This window comes from Podarcis tiliguerta, assembly GCF_965153285.1.
Source record: "Podarcis tiliguerta genome assembly, chromosome: 3".
Lineage (NCBI taxonomy): Eukaryota > Metazoa > Chordata > Lepidosauria > Squamata > Lacertidae > Podarcis > Podarcis tiliguerta.
Genome location: NC_139536.1, coordinates 117,658,098 through 117,677,611, shown reverse-complemented (window position 1 = coordinate 117,677,611; position 19,514 = coordinate 117,658,098). Strand labels below are relative to the sequence as shown.

Here is a 19,514-nt window from a genome sequence, read left to right as displayed (position 1 = left end):
AACATGCGCAGGCAAATTCCATATAGTTCAAGAACAGAAGAGACCCCCAATATTTCTCCATTGTTAATCAGAGGGAAACATGAAGAAGGCGGCAGTTGGTGTAACACTGAAACAACTGAATTTGCACTCCTGTCAAGGTTTCATCAGCAATTACTCATCAAATGCAAATAAATGACTAAGATGCTTCTATCAGAAGCATTTATCTGATATTAATGTGATTACGGTACTCTTCAAATAATCATTAATTTCTTAATACGGTTAACTGTTAGTATCCTTCCATAATTCCAGACCAGGACAAATATTAGGGCCAAACATCCTTGCCTTGCCCTGCTCCACAGCAGACCCCCCTTCCCTTTCTGCATTGGCTTGGAACTTCAGTCCCAGGTTATGTTAAACCAGAGCTCCTAATTTTATCTGAACCAAGGAAGTCTGCCTTAATGACAGTTAGCAACCAGAATAATAAGCCTGGCTTCTCATTCTGGTTAGTTAACTGAGATTCACCTGGATGCCTGAAGGATCCTGTTCCTCATTCCCACTGTCTCATTCTTTGGCAGCTGAACCAGGGCTGGTCACATCACAAATGACTTCTTCATTTTACACATAGCAGTCCACCTCATTGTTTTCTTTCTTCAGCTGGGATTAAGCTATCATTCCCAAATTCAGATGTAACGGGAGACTCTGGCTTAATACACTCTGACAAAGTCCGCTCATGACAGCAGGCAGTTGTGGTGGGGAGCAAATTAGGAGTACTTGGTTCCCAACACTCATTCTTGGTGTCATAAACCTCAGCTGTATAAAGCCAGGAAAGATCATCTGAGTGCAGACAATTCCTAAGCATCAATTAAAGGTTGCTAGTTCAGTCCTATTACAGTATATTGCCATGTTCTTTATTCCCAAGGGCTCTATCATGATTCCATTGTTAAAGCTGGATTCTGTACTAAGAAAATCTAATTATACATGACATAATTAAGTAGTAGAAGAGTAAAAATAATTGCCTGTAATAGGGGGAAATGTATTCAGAAGCATACAACGATGTTCGTGCCACGTTCCACATATCTGAATGCTTTTTCCTTTACAAAACAGTGAGCATATTTGCTCATGTTCTGGAAAATGGCACCTGAAGGTGCATCTAAGTAATTACAATTACATTTAACACAACCCTATAAAGACTTAATCTCGAACAATTCACACCTCATTAATGAGATGCAAAGTAAAAGCCCTTGCTTCCTGGTCTCACTGAATTAAGCAGGGGGTGAGATCTGCCTGACCTTCAGGGCCAGTCCTTCTAGGCCAGGGGTCAGCAACCTTTTTCAGCCGGGGGCCGGTCCACCATCCCTCAGATCATGTGGGGGGCCAGACTATATTTTTTGGGGGAGGGGATGACTGAATTCCTATGCCCCACAAATAACCCAGAGATGTGTTTTAAATAAAAGGACACATTCTACTCATGTAAAAACATGCTGATTCTCAGACTGTCTGCGGGCCGGATAGAGAAGGCGATTGGGCCGCATCCGGCCCCTGGGCCTTAGGTTGCCTAGGCCACAGGGACATTATCACAAAAGGGCTCAGGCAACTGAAGTCTTGGGTTCTCAAAATATTGGACTGTTTATTGAATACCCTCTTCACTTGCCTTACAACAGACTATGGGAACCTAGTACACACACACACACACACACCCCTCAGCATTTTGCAAAGCAGTGTCCACACAGTATGGGCAAATTTTAACCAAGTTAGGAAAACCCCTAACAAAGGGAAAGTGGGCATGGATAAAATTGGCCAGAACCATGTGGATGTCACTTCACCCAAACAGCAAACTAGTGAGGACACAGCCTGAATTCCAGGAGGAAAACACATTGCTTGGATGATGCAAGAATTCAGTCTGAGCACCATGAGCTTCCAATGAAGTCCTCTGAAGTCCCATTACTGGAATGGCCACCTGTGCTCTAAACTTGGAACAATTCGCCTAAATCACAGCGAGGTCTCCACAAGAGAGAGAACCGGGCTTGGAATAGGAGATGAAGAAATAGTATCATACACTGAAGGTGATGGCAGCCATTTACTTCCACAAACGAAGAGCACCAGACTCCAGATCACAAGCAGAGAACAGTGTACTTACTCCTTGGTTCTCTGGGTCCATCCACTGTCACCTTGATAGCTCTGTGGTACGTAGCCACTTGGGGGGGATTTGTGAGGACTGTTATCGTCAAGGTAAAACTCTTCCCTGTAAGGAACAGTGAAAACAAGGGGAAGGGGAAAGGAAAAGAATGAGTATAAAAATATGGTTGCTTGAGAAACCATCTACAGCACTCAGAATCCCAATCAGCAGAAGATGGCCTGGTGGGATTGAGCCACTTACCTGGCCTTCTGGCAGGTGGGTCCCACAGCGGTGCTAGGAGTACTGTGGTTGAGGCAGTGGGAAAGCACCAGCGAAGCCAGTTGTGCACTCCTTTTCATGCAGCTGCACCACCTTGCCCCTCTGCCTCCCCCTAAGCAGCAGTGATGCTCTTGCCAGGAGGTCAAGGAGGTGCCTCTGTCCCATCAAGCTGGCTGCTACTGAACCCAATTATCATCAAACACGAAGCCCCAGTGGAACAAGGAAACATTATGCTGCTGTGGTTTCACTCTAACGTTTGGAACTCATTTTTTTAATTGAAATATCAGATGGTGAAATAATAGTGGAGAAATTATTACAGGCTTCTTCTTCTTTTTTGCAGTGAATGTCAGTCAGCAGGCTTTATGCCCATTACTGCTTTCAGGCAGTAATGTCCAGACAGCAACATTCAGCAACATAATACACAACTAGCATAAGAGGAGCTGAGCAGAGAAAGGCAGGTTTGGGTCTCCTCTGAGACACACGCCAGGGATGAGTCTAAGAAGTCAACTACCAGTCCAGCAGCGGCTCTGCCAACTATGGTACCCATGGTAGGCGAGCACTACCCCAGACCCTCCAAGTGTCCCTATTTTCCAGGGACAGTCCCAGATTTACAGAAGCTGTCCCGCTTTTCCTTAGGACGTCCCTATTTTCATCCAAGGAATTTTGGAGGACATGCTAGCCCTCATACTCCCAGAGGAGAGGACTGCTGAAACTAGAGTCTTCTGGGTGTTTCCCAGGAATGTTTTTGCTCACGTAACAGGGCCTCTGACAAAGATAAAGGTAAAGGTACCCCTGCCCATACAGGCAAGTCTTGACAGACTCTAGGGTTGTGCGCCCATCTCACTCAAGAGGCCGGGGCCAGCGCTGTCCGGAGACACTTCCGGGTCACGTGGCCAACGTGACATCGCTGCTCTGGCGAGCCAGAGCCGCACATGGAAACACCGTTTACCTTCCCGCTAGTAAGCGGTCCCTATTTATCTACTTGCACCCGGGAGTACTTTCGAACTGCTAGGTCGAACTGCTGACAAAGATAAGCCAGGAGTATAAACAGGAACACTTCAGAAATGGGGCAAACAATATTTCTTTTACACAGAGCATGCTATACAAGGTGCGTTCCACGCTGTTCTGCAAAATAACATCAGCAACTAGCGGGCCCCTGCCCCAAGAAGCTAACAATAGAGAAAAGGTTTGTCCCAGCCTGAACAAGACCAGGAAGAGGAGCTCCATGGGGGAAACCCCAGTGGGAAAGAAATAGAAAAGAGATGTCTCCTAATGAAGCAGAAAGGTGCCATATGATGTTTGGTGCTGCCTGATCATGGCACTAAAATTGCAAACCACAAGGCAAGAAGGAGCCTTTTTCTCAGTATGGAAGGTAGTTGACAGACTCCAGGAACACCAAAGGCAGCCCCTCCTCATTTCTATAATTCAATCCAAGTGTGGGGATCGAGCAAGCAGACAGCAAGCAGGCGGGAGGGGGCTGCAGGCAAGGAAGCTGCTCAACAGTTGGGCAGCCAAGGCTCTCTTTTCACCAGTGGCTCTGCTTTTAAGAGGAACAAGCATTGCTTGGGGTTCTTATGCAGAGGGGCTGAGGAACACTAAACATTACCATATTTATTCCCACAAGTCCTGCCTTACGTCTTTCTGAACGGGGAACAAGGCATGTGATTCAGTGTAGTAAGGTCAGGGCCAGCGCTGATTGAACTGCAATAACTTACTCTGAGCAGAATGCCAAGTTCCACGCAAGCATTTACACCAGTGTAAAACTCTTGAGTAGAATTACTGTTCACTGCACTGTGCAGCTGAAATGAATTTTATGTTATTTTACATCACATTGTTTCATTATTTAATTTGTCCATTACAATATATGAAAAGAATAAATATTGCTCCCGGGAGCCATCAAACAGGGAGCTAGTGTCTCCTGCTTTTAATATGCCTGTAGTCATAATATGATATCATCATTACTGGAACAATCTCTAGAACTCTTCTTTCTTTCTTTCTTTCTTTCTTTCTTTCTTTCTTTCTTTCTTTCCTAAATACCTATCCAGTGTGAAGTTGCTTTGCATGTATAAAATGTGATCTATTTCACAACTGCAAGGTAGCATGCAATGCAGTGCAACCTTGCAACTGTTAAAAAGACAAAACTATATAGAAAGGGAGAAAGAAAAGGGGACGGGATCTGAATGCACCTTCAGTCATGCAAGACTGTGGTCTCTGTCTGTTCTGCAGAGTCACTGCTCTAATCACTTAGATATGCAACTGTTAATCATTTCAGATAGTCAAAACTGCAAACTGTTTCAAGACAGGAAAAGGTGGGCGTGCAACAGTGACTCAATAAAGCCGTCAGCAATCTCATGCCTATGGCTCATTTAGGCTTGACTCTTTTTACCAGAATCTTAAAAAGGTCTTTTTCTCTTTAAACGCTCACTCTTTTCCTCCCCCCTCCCATTCTGCCTTGTCTCTGCCTTGTCAGTATTAAATCAAAACCCAACTCTTAAACAATATGTAGCAGCACAAAACTTAATAGAGTCTTTTCAACGTCTAATACAAAGCAAGCGCGCAGATGTGTGTCTGTGTGTTCATTTCGTATTAGGGTACGTAAATAAAACAGAACAGGTCTGTTGCTGTCAACTCTAGTAAGCAAGCTTTCCTCTACAATCCACCTCTCTAAACTTGCTTCAGACCTACAGCATTCGTTAACAGACATGTGCTTCAGAACATCTTGGACATATATACATAGAGAGGAGAGAGAGAATGAATATGACTGTAAATCTTTCAAGGGAATGAAATATTTCTATCCCAGTACTAGGACACAGCATTTTCAGGAAATCTGTGATTTAGAACACAAATAATGTTTATTTCGCCCATTACAGAAATGGAACACTTACGCAGAAGTAACCTATCACTAAGTGACATCCTCTGAGAAGTATGAAGCTGGAGGAGAAACAATTATTGTTTTAATCTTAACTATTCCGTTTTTCATCAGATCAGCCTTTGGGCATGGCTAACCTTATTGTTGACCACTGGTTTGTGATTGATGTTATTTCTGGTGTTTTATTTAATTCCTTATTTTAAATTTTCATCTTCCAACAACACCACTCTTCCACACGCCAGAGGCAAGCAAGTCTTTGATCCTGGCTAGTAAGAACAACCCCTGCTGTCCAGAGGTAGGTTCATTGCTACCACTAAATCAGGATGCCAGCGGATTTTTAGGAGAGGGGTTTCCTCTATTTACCAGTAAACTAAGCTGCCAGACCAGCCTCTCCTGCCAAGTTCTTTTCCTTGCCACCAGCCCCGCCATTATCCCCCACCCCCCTATTTTTTTACAGGAGAATCAAGGATGCCATTTTAAAATTCTTTCCTTGCGTGTGCTGCCTCCACCTAGGCCTCCTTATGCCCAAGAAGAGAAAAGGGAAGCTCCCATCACCTGGTTCCAACCACTTTTTCGATCCTGGCTAGCCAAAACTGATTTAAAACAAACAATATTTTTGTCAAAAATTGCTGTACAAGGCTTGGAAAAAGACAGGCGTTCGTATAACTGGGGTGGGGGTTGAGGGGACTGATCCTGCCCAAAACATTTTAAAAACAATGCTGCATTCTCTGTATCCTAGTGTAACTGAAAGCTCCCTGCACCATCTTAAATGTTGATCTTCTTATTCTGATATTGTACTCAAAAGACAAGTAAAGAAAAGTGGGAATATACTTTAGCTGGACATCTTTTTTTAAAAGACTGCTAATAAATTTGGCTTGGAATTCAGGAACCAGGCTTTGCTCACATAAATGAAAGAGTGTGGGGGTTTAAAAAAGAGATGTGATGGGTCTAAAATGCAAAAATACCTCTAGCAAAGGCTTAAATATAAAATATTAAGATGCTCGGTGTGTTTTGATACATTCTACATAATCAAAATAAATATTAGTATACACATTTGCCAACTGTATTTCTCGTTATATCAGAGAAAACACTGTGTTTTATGAGGATCTATAGTCATGCAGAAGATAAAAGTCATGATCCAGCCCAAAGCCACTTTTTAGTTCCATTGGAGTCACTAAAGGCACAATCCTAGCCCCACTTACTTGGAAGTAAGCACCATTGACTTCAATGGGACTCACCTCTGAGTAGACTTAGATTGCATCATAAAGCATTTGCTGAAATCTCTCACAGTAAAATCACTGTGACTTTAAAAATGCCTGACTTTTGCTAGATCCTGACCAGATTCTGTCCCCATCAGCTCCTTCCCACATTCTTTTTACTGGTTCCTCTGTGGCCTTGAAATTTACTTCTGGTAGCTAATTACTAATTTTAGTGTTCTTTTTATGAACCTCGCTGGCTCAGAAGTCATCTGGCACCACTCCTTTAGTGCACCCCCATACTGGGCATTCTTTGTCATTAACACATCTGAACCTCTCTGCTTAAAAGAGAAACTACCCTACAAGCACACAGGGCAGATTCTGCAGTCAGATGCTGTTGCAATTAATTTACAGACCAAATATCTTAATCATAAGTATTTGCACCGATATGTGTGTCCACAAGTCAGGCAGTAACTCTACAAAGATGGTAGAATGTCTTGCTGGTTGCAGCAGTAAACACTCCAATCTTAACCACTTCTCTACCAGTGCAGTACAAGGAAGTAATTACATCCACTGAGCCACAATTCCCCCTCCACAAAGACTCCTGGAAACTGAAGCTGATAAAGCTGAGAATTCTCTGTTAAAGGTTCCTTGCCCCTCTAAGAGTGCTACTGTTTCCTGAGGGGAGGAAATTACTACAAAGCTAACATATATTATATGCCATACAGCAGAGCTGGGGGACCATGACCCCTCAGCTGTCTTTGGATTCCCGCTGCCAACACCACAGACCACTGGCCATGCTCTTTGGGGGTGACCAGGAGGTGGCGTCCCACAACACCTGAAGGACCACAGTTTCCCCACCCCTGCTCTGCAGGAAATCAAGGAGGATCTCCTTCTTGACTCTGAACAATATTGGGATATCTTCTAATTAATGGCCTGCTGTGTTATAAAACATCCTAGGAGGTAAAGTGTCTGTGGGCAGTAAGGCTGGGAGACCATTGTATAGACCTTCCTGACTACAGCCAGCAGCGTTTGAAATGAATCATAGAGTTGGAAGGGACCCAAGGGCCATCTAGTCCAACCCTCTGCAATGCAAGAATCTCAGCTAAAGCATCCCTGACAGGTGGCAATCCAACCTCTGCATAAAAACATCCAAGGAAGGAGAGTCCACAACCTCCCGAGGGAGACTCTTCCACTGTCTAACAGCTCTTCCTGTCAGAAAGTTCTTCCTGATGTTTAGTCAGGAACTTTCTTGTAACTTGAAGCCATGGGTTCGGGTCCTACCCTCCAGAGCAGGAGAAAACAAGCTTGCTCCCTTTCCCATGTGACAGCCCTTCAGATATTTGAAGAGGCCGATCATATACCCACTCAGTCTCCTCTTTTCCAGGCTAAACAGACCCAGCTCCTTAAACCGTTCCATATAAGGCATGATTCAATCGAAGTGGCAATTTGCAACTCACCACTGCTCCTGGACTGAGTCACCTGGTAAAAAGATGAGCGGCACATGCAATCTGCCTCTCCCCATCCCTACCCACTTTCTTTCACTCCTTGCCTCCACTGCAGCATCCAGGGGGCCACATCAAGCGGCTGAGACAAAGCTGTAGTGGCAACACGAAGGTGGAGCAGGGAACAGTTGGGCAGACCTCCCTAACTAGATAATGAAGCTGAAAGAGTCTGTGGACGGGAGTCTTTGGGGCTGCCCAAAGGCTGCAGAACGCACTACCCTTGGGTGCTTGCATGTGCCTGGTCCTTTTCTGGAAGTGTTGCAAAGCTTTCGAGTTAGTCTGATCCCTGGTTGCCAGCGCAATGTTTTCAACTGCGTGTGAAGTTCTAGCTCATGTTTTATTTTGCCTTATTTTCATTTTCATATTATACATGTGTTTCATATTGTTACCTGCCCTGCTCCAATAAATAGAAACGTCTACTTAGCCCAGAACATTCTTGCTATGTTTATAGCACATGAGCTCCTGTTTACTACTACTGTTTCCCTTCCTTCTATTTTAAGCAGTGCTATAAAAATCCATCATTAATGATAACTTTTTCTTTCGTGCTCTCTGCTCTGTGTCTGAGAGACAAGTCCGGACCAATTTCTCCATCATGCCTCTGGCAGCAGAATGGAGCTAGCATTTCAGATCCTCCACCAAATCCCGGCTGCTTCAAAGGAAAAACCCTACTTTCTTCCGTTAAGATCATAAGAAATATAGGAGGAGGGGGTCAGCTCTGTTTGGACATAATTACACTTCATCAAAAGAAGCTTTCTTCATCTTCCATGCGTGAAAAGTCTGCAAGCAGTTAAGTCTGTCTCTCCCCCCCCCCCTTTCTTTCTTTCTTTTTTTAATATAAAAATTGCTATTTGGGAAAGTAGCCAAAACTTGGAAAGCCAATATAGTAAAACTTTGCACATACCCTTTGTTATCCTTTGAAGTTTCTTAAATAAATATGTTGAGAGTTTGTAAAATACACTATCACTTTTCGTAAATTTTACTCATTGATCACAGAAAGCTTCTCATCCATGGGAGGTAAGAGTGAGGGAGACTCACTGTGATTTTTTTTATATACTCACTTCATTTCCTACTGTTTAATAAATGTATATCATAGGTTTCAAATGAGTTTTGGAGCAGACAAGGGCTATATCAGACTTCTGTTCTTTTCCAGCACCAGTCTTGTGCTGTTACTACTGTACTTCTGTTGCAGGCTATCTTGAAATAGATGCCAAAAAACCTTCAAGCTCAATCAACCAACATAAAGACAAAACAGAATTTTAAAACAATACATTAAAATAAGAAAGGGGAAAAATATTTTTTATCAAATTATCTGTGCAATAGAAGTGTTCTTTATTATATAGCATTGAAATAGATTTAAAAGATTACATGATTGGCCACATTCCTAAAATAAAAACCATTCACTGGGAACAGCCCTTGCTAAATAACTTTTACCATTTTTATTTTTTAAAACAATATTTATTGAATTTATATACCGCCCTATACCCTCAGGTCTCAGGGTGGTTCACAAATGGTTAAGATAGTAACAATGACCCCTCTGATTGGTCAGAACAGTGATTCTGGCTCCTCTCACAGATTTGCATTTATGTTAATTACATGCCTCAGAAAAGCCTGGTTCCTATTTTTGCACAACTTGTTTTGTTTTTAAATGTGGTTCCATAGGGCACCACAGAGCGAGTGCTGGGCCAAGGTGGCCAAAGGACCCCAACCCCTGGGCTGAAGCAGCAGCCTTGCCTGGCTAGAGGGAAGGGAAGGGTCAGTTTTGCATGCACTCATTTGCAAGTCGGATCCAATCCATTGCAGCAGCAGTATATGTGGACTTCTCCACTTATCTAAGTATTAAAAAAATTAATGCTTATTTCATCTCAATGAATGTATTTCTAAACATAGTTTATCCTAAAATATTCATTCTTTACGCATTTTGGTATACTTTTGAGCCAAGAACTATATCACAAAATTAGGAGGAATTCACAATCCAAAGAATACTACATATGTTCTATAATTCTATGATTCTATGGTTCTGATCTGTGTATTAATTTGGGAGGTGCAAATGAAGCTCATTTGCTTTTTTAAAAAATCATCCTTCACTGCTGCTTTAAGGAAGGCACAAGAATACCACATGGTGCTATCTCCCAGAGTAAAAATCAGAACGAGTCTGCTGTCAAACCCTTCTTTCCCATGTTGAGACTTCTTGGGTAACAGCAGAACAAGCAAGAATCCAAGTCTGGAAAAAGGTTTTTCGGTTTTTCCTGCCTGAGAGAGAAATGGGATGGAGCAATCCAGCTCTGCCCGGCTAGCATCACATCAGGATGCCAAAGATTTATTGCGGCGTAAGTTGTTGCTTGTGCTACAACTGACAAAATATTGAACCAATTAATATATTTTGACTTACTTAAACCTCATATAGCTAGCAAACTCATTTTGCTTTGGGGATTTCTGTATTTTTAAAAAATGTAAATCAGCATTGTTTCAAACATCTATTTAGTCAGTAATTTCAATTTTGAAGCAGTTACAGGGATTTTCAGTGGAAATTCTCTTCAGTCTTTCTATTGCTATAAAAAGTTTTTACGACTGGAGACTAAATTTCATATTACAGAGAGATCTTTAAAGGGCAGAGGAAACTTCAGAGCTGAATCTTCTGGGAACTAGAAAGTCATATTCGTTTCCATTCTAAAGTAAACAATACTTGATTCTCACTAATTTAGCAACTGTACTATGTATGGAACCTGATCCAAAGTTTATTGAAACCTACAATAGCTTTTCAGTCTCAGTAAGCACTGGATCAGACAGACCCAATGCTAAATAAAAATAACATAATTTTAGAGATAAGCAAAATCTCCCCACCCCAGTTTGGAATGGGCTTGGAGGAAACGCATGCATTTTCCTGAGAGGTGACCTAAAATTTCAGAAAATTTGGGACATTCCATTCTTTGACCATAGGAGTCAACTCCTAGGGGCCAAGGACGCTTTGCCCCCCCCCCCATACAATATTTGAGGAGTCAAGCAGCCCCCAAAGTTGATGGACATTGCCATTTAAATGGGGTGTGTGCTGCACACCTTGTGGTCGACTATGTGGGGCAGGGCTTACCTGGGCCTCCCCAATATTTTATTCAAGTTGGCACCCTTGTCTTCAACTGTCCTTTTGTAGCTGAACATCCCCCATTTCCGGGTCTTGGAAAATCACTATCTCTAATTTTAGCTTTTGGAGTTGCCTTGTTTTTTGGTTTTTTGTTAATATGTATAGTTGCTATTCAAAGTTCAGCCCCCTTCCCAGGTCCCTAGCAATTAAATCTCTCAGAAGGGAGAGATGCATCTTGCTTTTAGGCACACATACAAGACAATGCACACTCTTCAATACAACAACACACAGCACACAGCCTGCAGTTTCATACACAGTGGCTGCTGACGTTAGAGGTTTCAGCATCATGTCATGGTGATAGGTGATGTCTCTGGAACAATTGTGTCCCTATTTTTGTCTTTAGGATGCTGTTTAGGATGCCACCCCATCAGCATGTCCAGCTTTCCATGCAGGCGCTCTCCCTCTCTGATAGGTGCCCCTCCTCCCTTCCTTTGGCCTAAAACGTCCATTACTAGCAATGGAGTAGAGAGCGCACAGCGAGGAGAGCTGTTACCTGGCTCTTTATGAGGCATGAAAGCATTGCCAGCAGGAGGTTCCCTGGGAATTGTAGTTTATCTGTGCTTCTGGACCTTTCGCAAAGGAGCTCAAAGTCACAGCAAATTGTATTTCCCAAGTCTCTTTATGCTGGGAACCTTTTGCTGGCAAGGCTTTGGGGCAGGCCTCCCCATCACTGCTGCTGGAAGACATATTGTAGAGAAAGAAGAAAGGGTGGGAATGGCCCAGGCTTATTTACAGGTGAAATTAAAATTCAAGGGGATTTTGGTTTGGATTGCTAAAGCCTTGTTGTTTTTTAACTAGGGGGCTTCATTTACAAACATCCAACCTAATCCTGAAACTAGTCAACATCATATTAAAATGCTTCCTGCAAGAGCCTGGGCAGCTGCTTCACTATAAAGACTAGAATCTCAGAATCCTTTGATGCTTCCTTCAGAGAGAACTCAGGTAAATATGCTGAGGACTTGGCTGCACAGCTAAGATGAAACATATTCTTTTTCTCAATACCATTAACTTTAAAGTGAACTTAATTTGCCTCTATTCCACAGCAGAAATTCCTTCATGCTTCTTTAAAGGTAAAGGTAAAGGGACCCCTGACCATTAGGTCCAGTCGTGACCGACTTTGGGGTTGCGGCGCTCATCTTGCTTTATTGGCCGAGGGAGCCGGCGTACAGCTTTCGGGTCATGTGGCCAGCATGACTAAGCCACTTCTGGCGAACCAGAGCAGCGCACGGAAACACCGTTTACTTCCCGTCGAAGTGCTGCCTATTTATCTACTTGCACTTTGATGTGCTTTCGAACTGCTAGGTTAGCAGGAGCTGGGACCGAGCAACGGGAGCTCACCCCGTCGCAGGGATTCGAACCGCCGACCTTCGGATCAGCAAGTCCTAGGCTCTGTGGTTTAACCCACAGCGCCACCCGTGTCCCTTCATGCTTCTGTACTACCACCCATTTGTTGGTACCAACAAAATTAGAACTATTTTGAAATATTTCTTTCCAAAATTCAGATATCATAAAAGCAAGTAGTTTGGGTGGGGCATGTGTGCTTTGTACCCTAGAATGGCAACGTAGTCTGAATAAATACAGAATTTTGCAAACCAGCATTTATCTTACAAATGAAAGGCTGAGCATGATTTGTTTATAAAATAATCAGTATTTTTGTGTGGAAACATTTTCAAATTGGGGCTTTCTATTTGTTGATAGAATAAATGCATAATAATAAAATGATGTACCTCTTCCGCTTCTGCCAACGAATCTCAGGTCATTAAAGCGTGCCACTTGATTCTTCATTACGGCAGACGCATTCCTCAGCTCTGCAGAATAATTTTCATCATTCCCAGCCATGACTGTGACCACTGTGCCATCAGGGACTTCTCCTAAAGCCACCACCTATGGCAATAAAGACACAATAGAGTTATGTGGCTTCAATCTCAAACCCACCTATGAATTTTGAGATGAATTGGGACATGCAAATCGTGCAAAGAGTAATCACAAATACCAGCGTTATCTCTCACTGTGGTGTGTGAGCCCCCCCTTCCTTGTGCTGAGGGTCAATGTCTACAGTGGGAAGCAAGCTCTATACATGTAGACTCCCTTCAACATGTGGAATCTGGCATCCACATCAAGGTGGAGAAAGCCCACATGCGTCCTGCACTCCCAATTACAGATCCCTCCACTGCATGGATGGTCAGAAAGAGGGCCAACAGAGTTGCCTTGGCGGCAGCAGGACCAACCTGGAAAAGTTCTAGAACAGATAATTAACCAGTCCATCCATGTTCATGGGGGGGGGGGGGGACTGGTCACTAAGAACCAGCATGTCATGCCAGATCGACCTGTTTGCTTGCCTTTGACAGAGTTATTAGCCTTCAGGGAAATGCTCTAGGAAGGCTTCAGGAAGGCTTTCAGCAAGGTCCACAATGGTAGTCTTGATGACAAGCTGGTAAAATATGGACCATTCATAAGTGCATTCTTAGCTGGTTGGCAAACTATTCCAGGTATGTTAGCCACCGGTTCACATCAACCAGGAGAGAAGTAACAGGTGAGGTGCCACAGACCTGTCCCAGACCTGGTAATGGTAAGCATCTTTATAAATAATTTGGATGATGGAATGGAGCGGATGCTAATCAAATTTTCAGATGACACCATGCGCAGAATAGCAAATATATCGGAAGAAAGAAGAAACAGGACCCAAAAGGATTTTGACATGATTTTGAATTGGGCCAGAGCAAAATGAATTTCAACAGATATAAATGAAAAGCTCTGCATTTAGGCAGGAAGATTCAGATCCAAAAATAGAATGGGTGACTCCTGGCTCAAAAGCAGTGCATGTGAAAAAGATCTGGGGCTTTTAGTAGACCACAAGCTAAACATGAGCCAGCAGTGCAATGCAGCAGCAAAAAAGGTGTAATGCAATTCTAAGCTGCATCAACAGAGACCCAGTGTACAAATGGCAGAAAGTGAGGATGCCACTTCATTCTCCTTTGGTCAGACTTCAACAAGAACACTGCGTCCAGTTTAAGAAAGGACATTGACAGACTGGAATGTGCCCAAAGTAAGGCAACCAAGGTGGGGAGGGCCCTAGAAAATGAGTCCTATGCGGAAAGTTTAAGAAGTTTGGTATCTTCAGTCTGGAGAAAAGATTATTAAGAGGCAATTGAAATAGCCATATTCAAATATTTGAAATGCTAGCACTCAGACAATGAGCCACTTTTAATTTCCAGTGCTCATGAGACAAGGACTTCAAGAGACAAGGACCAGTTAATGGGTTCAAATGACGTGGTGGGGATTGTTGTAGCTTTAAGAAATATGATTTATTCACTCATTTACACTTGAGTTTACGTGGAGTCCAAATCTTGCAACATGGTCATCTCATGAGGGGCTTCCCCCCCACAGCACTCAAGGCCAAGGCATCTCTCCTAACCCTGCTGTTCCTATAAATTAAGCCTCTTTTATTCTCTGCCTCTTGGCCTCCCTCCTCCCACCCACCTGCTTCAGCCTCTGATTCTGGACTTTTCTCCGCCACAGACTCTCCCAGCTCACTAAACCCGTTACTTCTTCAGCTTCCAACACCTCCTCCCAATCTTCTCCCTCTTCCACCTCTGACCACTCATCAACATCCTACCACCCAGGCTCTTAGCCTTCTTCCAAGCTGGTTCCTCCCACCATTCCTCTGCATGCAACAAGTCCAATACTCTTATCACATGATTAAATAATTTTGATCTTCAATGAATACTTTTTAACACTCTAGAAATATGCAGATTCCCCCATCCCTAGTAGCTGATTAAAAGCAGACTACAATATCATTGCACTGAGAAGCAAAAACCCAGATGACTCCAGTAGTGGATATTAACCTATAAGTGTATCTGGAGGTGAATTTGTTTTCAATTCTGCTTTGAGTTCAATTTATTCATGCCCGTGTCTGTGTTTTAGCCACACCACACACCTCTGAGAATCCATGATTCCAAGGCAAAACTCGCATTGGCATAAATGGATTCAATATTAAATATCCTAGAATCAACTCAGTTGAGGCAAAAAATAATTAACATGAAAGAAATCCACATTCGGCATAGAGGGAATCAGTGCGCCTGTATCAACCAATATGTCAAATCAGTCATTAGTCTGAATGTTTATTTGTTTAGTTTGTATGCAGGAAAGTTCCAGAAGGATTGTGCCCATTATTGAAATAAGAAATAATCACAGTCAGGCAGCCTGAATCTAAGTGGTGAATGAAGTTGCAAGGGTGCAACCAAGGTCCAGTGTTTCTCAGTTGGTTAGACCATGGTGCTGATAACGCCAAGGTTGCAGGTTCGATCCCTGTATGGACCAGCTGCATATTCCTGCATTGCAGAGGGTTGGACTAGATGATCCTCAGGGTCCCTTTCAACTCTACAGTTCTATGACTCTGACTCTAAAGCCAAAGCAGCCTGCAGGGCACGTGTGCTAAAGGTGTCACCTTGCAAACCACCATGTGCTAGTGCACAGCTACAAAGTTGCAGTCGTGCGACCTGGAGCTAAGCCATGGCTTGGCTTAGTGCTACATGGAGGGTTTGTCTCCCCCATTCAAACCACAAGCAGGAAGCAAAGAGCAACCCCTGGTTACATCGTCGTTTGTTTGGAGCCTAGCTTTGCACATAGTGCTTAGGCAAGCCGTGCCTTATCTCCCAGTACCAGAACAGCAACAGGAGCAAACTGACTGCATTAATTTAATTATTAAATTTATATATTGCCTTCCTCCCAAAGGAGTCCAGGACAGCAATTTCCTAACTGTGGCCCAGTGTGCTTGTTGAGTTATCATCAGCATTTAACTCTTTCAGAACTTCAGAGGAGAATGCTCCAAATGGCAGCATCTATGAACAAGGAGGAGGAGCCTGCTGACTCGGAGGAAACACATAGGTCTGCTGCATTACAAAAAAGATTTGGGAGGGGAAATCCTAAGGAGGGACCCCCCAAACAGGCTAATGGGATCTGAGCCTGCTCAGTGGGCAGGGAATGCCAATTGATTCTTGGGGGGAGGGCTGAAAAATGGGGTAGATGGAATGGCACATCCTGGGAAAGGGTCTGGCTGAACGAGAGTCTTCCACACCACAACGTTCTGCCGCAGGTCTCGATTGTGCACATTTGAACGTTTATGTAATTGTTCAGATTATTTTATGTAATTAAAATTATTTCCAGATTATTTTAATTGTTGCCTTGCTTTTATGTAATAAATTGAAGAAGTTTTTGTAACATATATTATGGAACTTATTTCTGTTTTTTCTTGTTCTTTTATCATTTTATATTGTTACAGGAAATTTGAGAGATGCATCCAGTGCTGGCATGAACAGAAGGAAGCCTTAAGCAAGGAAATTCACCATCTCCTACGCCCTAGACCATGTTCTGGAAGGGGCTGCCCTCCCCTTAAAGGAGCAGCTGCACAACTTGGGGAACTTTGGGATCCATTTCCGTCACCGGAGCCACAAGGAGACTCAGTGGCACAGACTGCTTTGCATCAGCTTTGGCTGGTGGCCCAGCTGCAACCCCATCTCAACAGGGAGAGTCCAGCTTCCTTTCTGTTCTCCGGTAACCTGTAGGTTAGATTACTGCAATGCATTATACATGGGGCTGCGTCTGAAGACAAGTCGGAAACTACAGCGAGTGCAGAATTCAGCAGCCAGGTTATTGACTGGGACCAGAGGGTCTGTGCATGCTATACAGATTCTGGCCTCACTGCAGTTTCCAGGCTCAATTCAAAGTCCTGGTTTGGTCCTATAAAGCTTTATGTGTGCATGTATTATGTGTGTGTCTTACACATACACACACACACACACACACACACACAGGAAAAGGCAAGCCAAGAATGTGGAGGGGAAGTGTCATAGGCTCAGCTCTGCATAACGAAAATCACGCCAAAGCATGTGTTCAAAGGCAAGCACTTCCTAAACTTGAAGTGTGTTTGAAAGGAGGAGCCTGCAGTTAGTCAGTGGCAAGGGAGAGGCATTGTACATATGTCCACAGGTACTTTTCTTCTGATATTTCTGGACTCAGTTCTTGTACTGAAAACAAATTCCTTGGCTGAGTCAAATTAAGCCATTATGAAAACAGCCAAAAAGAGATTGCCTGGAACAAGAAAGTCATAAAAAGGACCTTGATTGTGTGAAGATTTGTTGAAGGAAGGAAGAGGAGTGATTCTTGCATGGAAGGAACAGAATTGTCTGTTCTCTGGTTGTAGTTTGCTAGCAATGAAAGTAAATGCCATGGATAATTTCTAAACAACATAAAAAGAGCCTACTGGGTCAAACTAAGCATTATTGGCCAGCATTCTGTTCTCACAGTGGCCATCCGGGTGTCTACAGGAACCCACAGGTGGGACATGAACTCTCCTACTTGCTAAACCCAGCATATCACTGCAGATACCAAGGGAAGGGCACAGCCATCCTGATTAGTAGAGCAGCCATGGTTAGCCTTAACCTCCATGGGAAGTCCTGGGGCTTTAATCTACATGGAAGGTCACACGCAGGGCCATCTTAACCACAGGCACTAGGGGTGCAGGGAACCCGGGCGCTGGGCTCTCAGCGGCACCAGGCCGAGAGTCCGGGGCCTGAGAGTTGGAGTCTGGGGAAGAGCCCGCCCATCAGTCGGAGTGCAGTGGCGGGCGGCTCTGTGACACGGGTTTGGGGGAGAGTGAGCCAGTGAGGCACTCAGGCAGCCAGCCGGCTCTGCCCTCCTGCGCACCTGGGATGGGCGTAGGGCCGAGGAGAGGCCCGCCCAGCGCACGCTGCTTACGCTACGAGGCGCCCGGCTTCGCTCAGTCGCAGACACCTCGCTTGGGACCAATGTTCTATAAATGTTGAAATGTGCACATATGTGTATTAATCTACTTGAATTGTTGTGTAGCTTGTGCTTTGTCAGTTAGAGCTACCCATTTACCTGACATTTGGTTCACTTTCTACTTGTGGCACATTTGAATCTGGACTGAGTTGCACCCCCACTGTTCGCCACAAGACAAGGCCACTGGACAGCTAGACTTTGCCCTTAGCTCAGACACAAGCAGGCCTCCACTGATATCTCTGAACTCTTGGAGTGTGGTGCTTTCTTCAGTGATGATTGCAATACAAATGGCCAGTTCTCTGCTGGCCTTGCTGCTACTTTGCTCTTTTCTGAGGTTCCCTTTCCCAAAGCTATTCTGCCCAGTTATGCACTGCCTACCTCAAACATGATTTGGTCTTATAAAACAGGGTGGAATGAACCAGGATGAAAAACTGGATTTACTATTACTGTTAACTATATTTGTATGGTTGCCCAATGAAGTATATGTTCTGAGTGACTCACAATACAGTAGAACCTCAGTTTTCAAGCGTCACAAGAGCTGAACGTTTTGGAACCTGAACGCCCCAAACCCAGAAATAATTGCTTCCGTTTTCGAATGCGTCTCGAATGCACCATTGAAATTCATTTTTTCTAATTATCTAATTTCCAAAGATGCCATGTCATAAGTAGTTGTGTTTTTTTCCATGCAAAACTTTAATGGCTCAGGAGAAAGTCTATGACAAAATGAACAAGCTTCTTAAAACTTTCAAATTATTGTTTTAAAAAAGCTAATTTCATCCAGGTAGCCTGGTAACCAATTTGGTTAAATTCGGGCCAACATGGCTTGAAATGACCAAAGTGTTTACCCTGAAGAGCTCCAGATGTGAACTGAAAGTAGGGTGTCATGTCACTGGGAAGCAATACCATATAAATAAAAAATATCATAAAAAGATTATTTGGACTAGAACAAGAATAAATCCTTCAAAAACTCTTTAAAGGCTATTACTATTTGTAATACTGGAATACATTTCTATAAAAATAGCATCCATAATCAAATTTAATTACCCTAAAATCTTCTGTATTAAAAATAACTTCTTGCCTAGCTATGGCCGAAAGTACATTTAATATTTTTCTTTAAAGTGTAGCACCTCCCTGTAGCTTTAAAAAGAGCAACATGCCTACACTATGCTTTGTTCGATTTAGAAATGCATGTGTGCCTACAATTTGTACACCAAATTTCAGCTTGAAGCTACTTAAACCAGCTGAGTTATAAACTCTGAAAACTGGGGGTTAGGTGGAAATGCTGACCTTTAACTTCTGCAGTGCTACTGAATAGCTATACCCACCTAAATGTATTTTTTTGCTGCTGTTGCTATCTTAAAAACATTTTGCTAGTATTGTTGTTAGCCGCCCTGAGCCCGGCTTCGGCTGGGGAGGGCGGGATATAAATAAAATTTATTATTATTATTATTATTATTATTATTATTATTATTATTATTACTGTTTTCAGAGTCGGCAAAAAGTTTAGACACAATTTTCTAATAATTCTGACTACAAATCCTTCAACCACTTACTTTCATATAGTCCCACGGACTTGGTGGGCCTCTCTCTCTCTCTCACATACACACACACACTCCCTCTCTCTCTTATTTGT

The 19,514-nt window shown here is 43.3% G+C and overlaps 1 protein-coding gene across 10 annotated transcripts in view; it reads right to left on the bottom strand.

The window, feature by feature from the left end:
- RUNX2 (RUNX family transcription factor 2) overlaps window positions 1-19,514 on the bottom strand; it is a 222,454-nt gene that overhangs the window by 122,151 nt on the left and 80,789 nt on the right. For all 10 annotated transcript variants that reach the window (XM_083435594.1, XM_083435591.1, XM_083435596.1 and 7 more), the window contains 2 exons: window positions 12,808-12,964; window positions 2,117-2,221 (listed from right to left, as the gene is read on the bottom strand). In XM_083435594.1, the coding sequence (XP_083291720.1) occupies window positions 2,117-2,221; window positions 12,808-12,964 (262 nt within the window). The remainder of the gene's footprint in view (window positions 1-2,116; window positions 2,222-12,807; window positions 12,965-19,514) is intronic.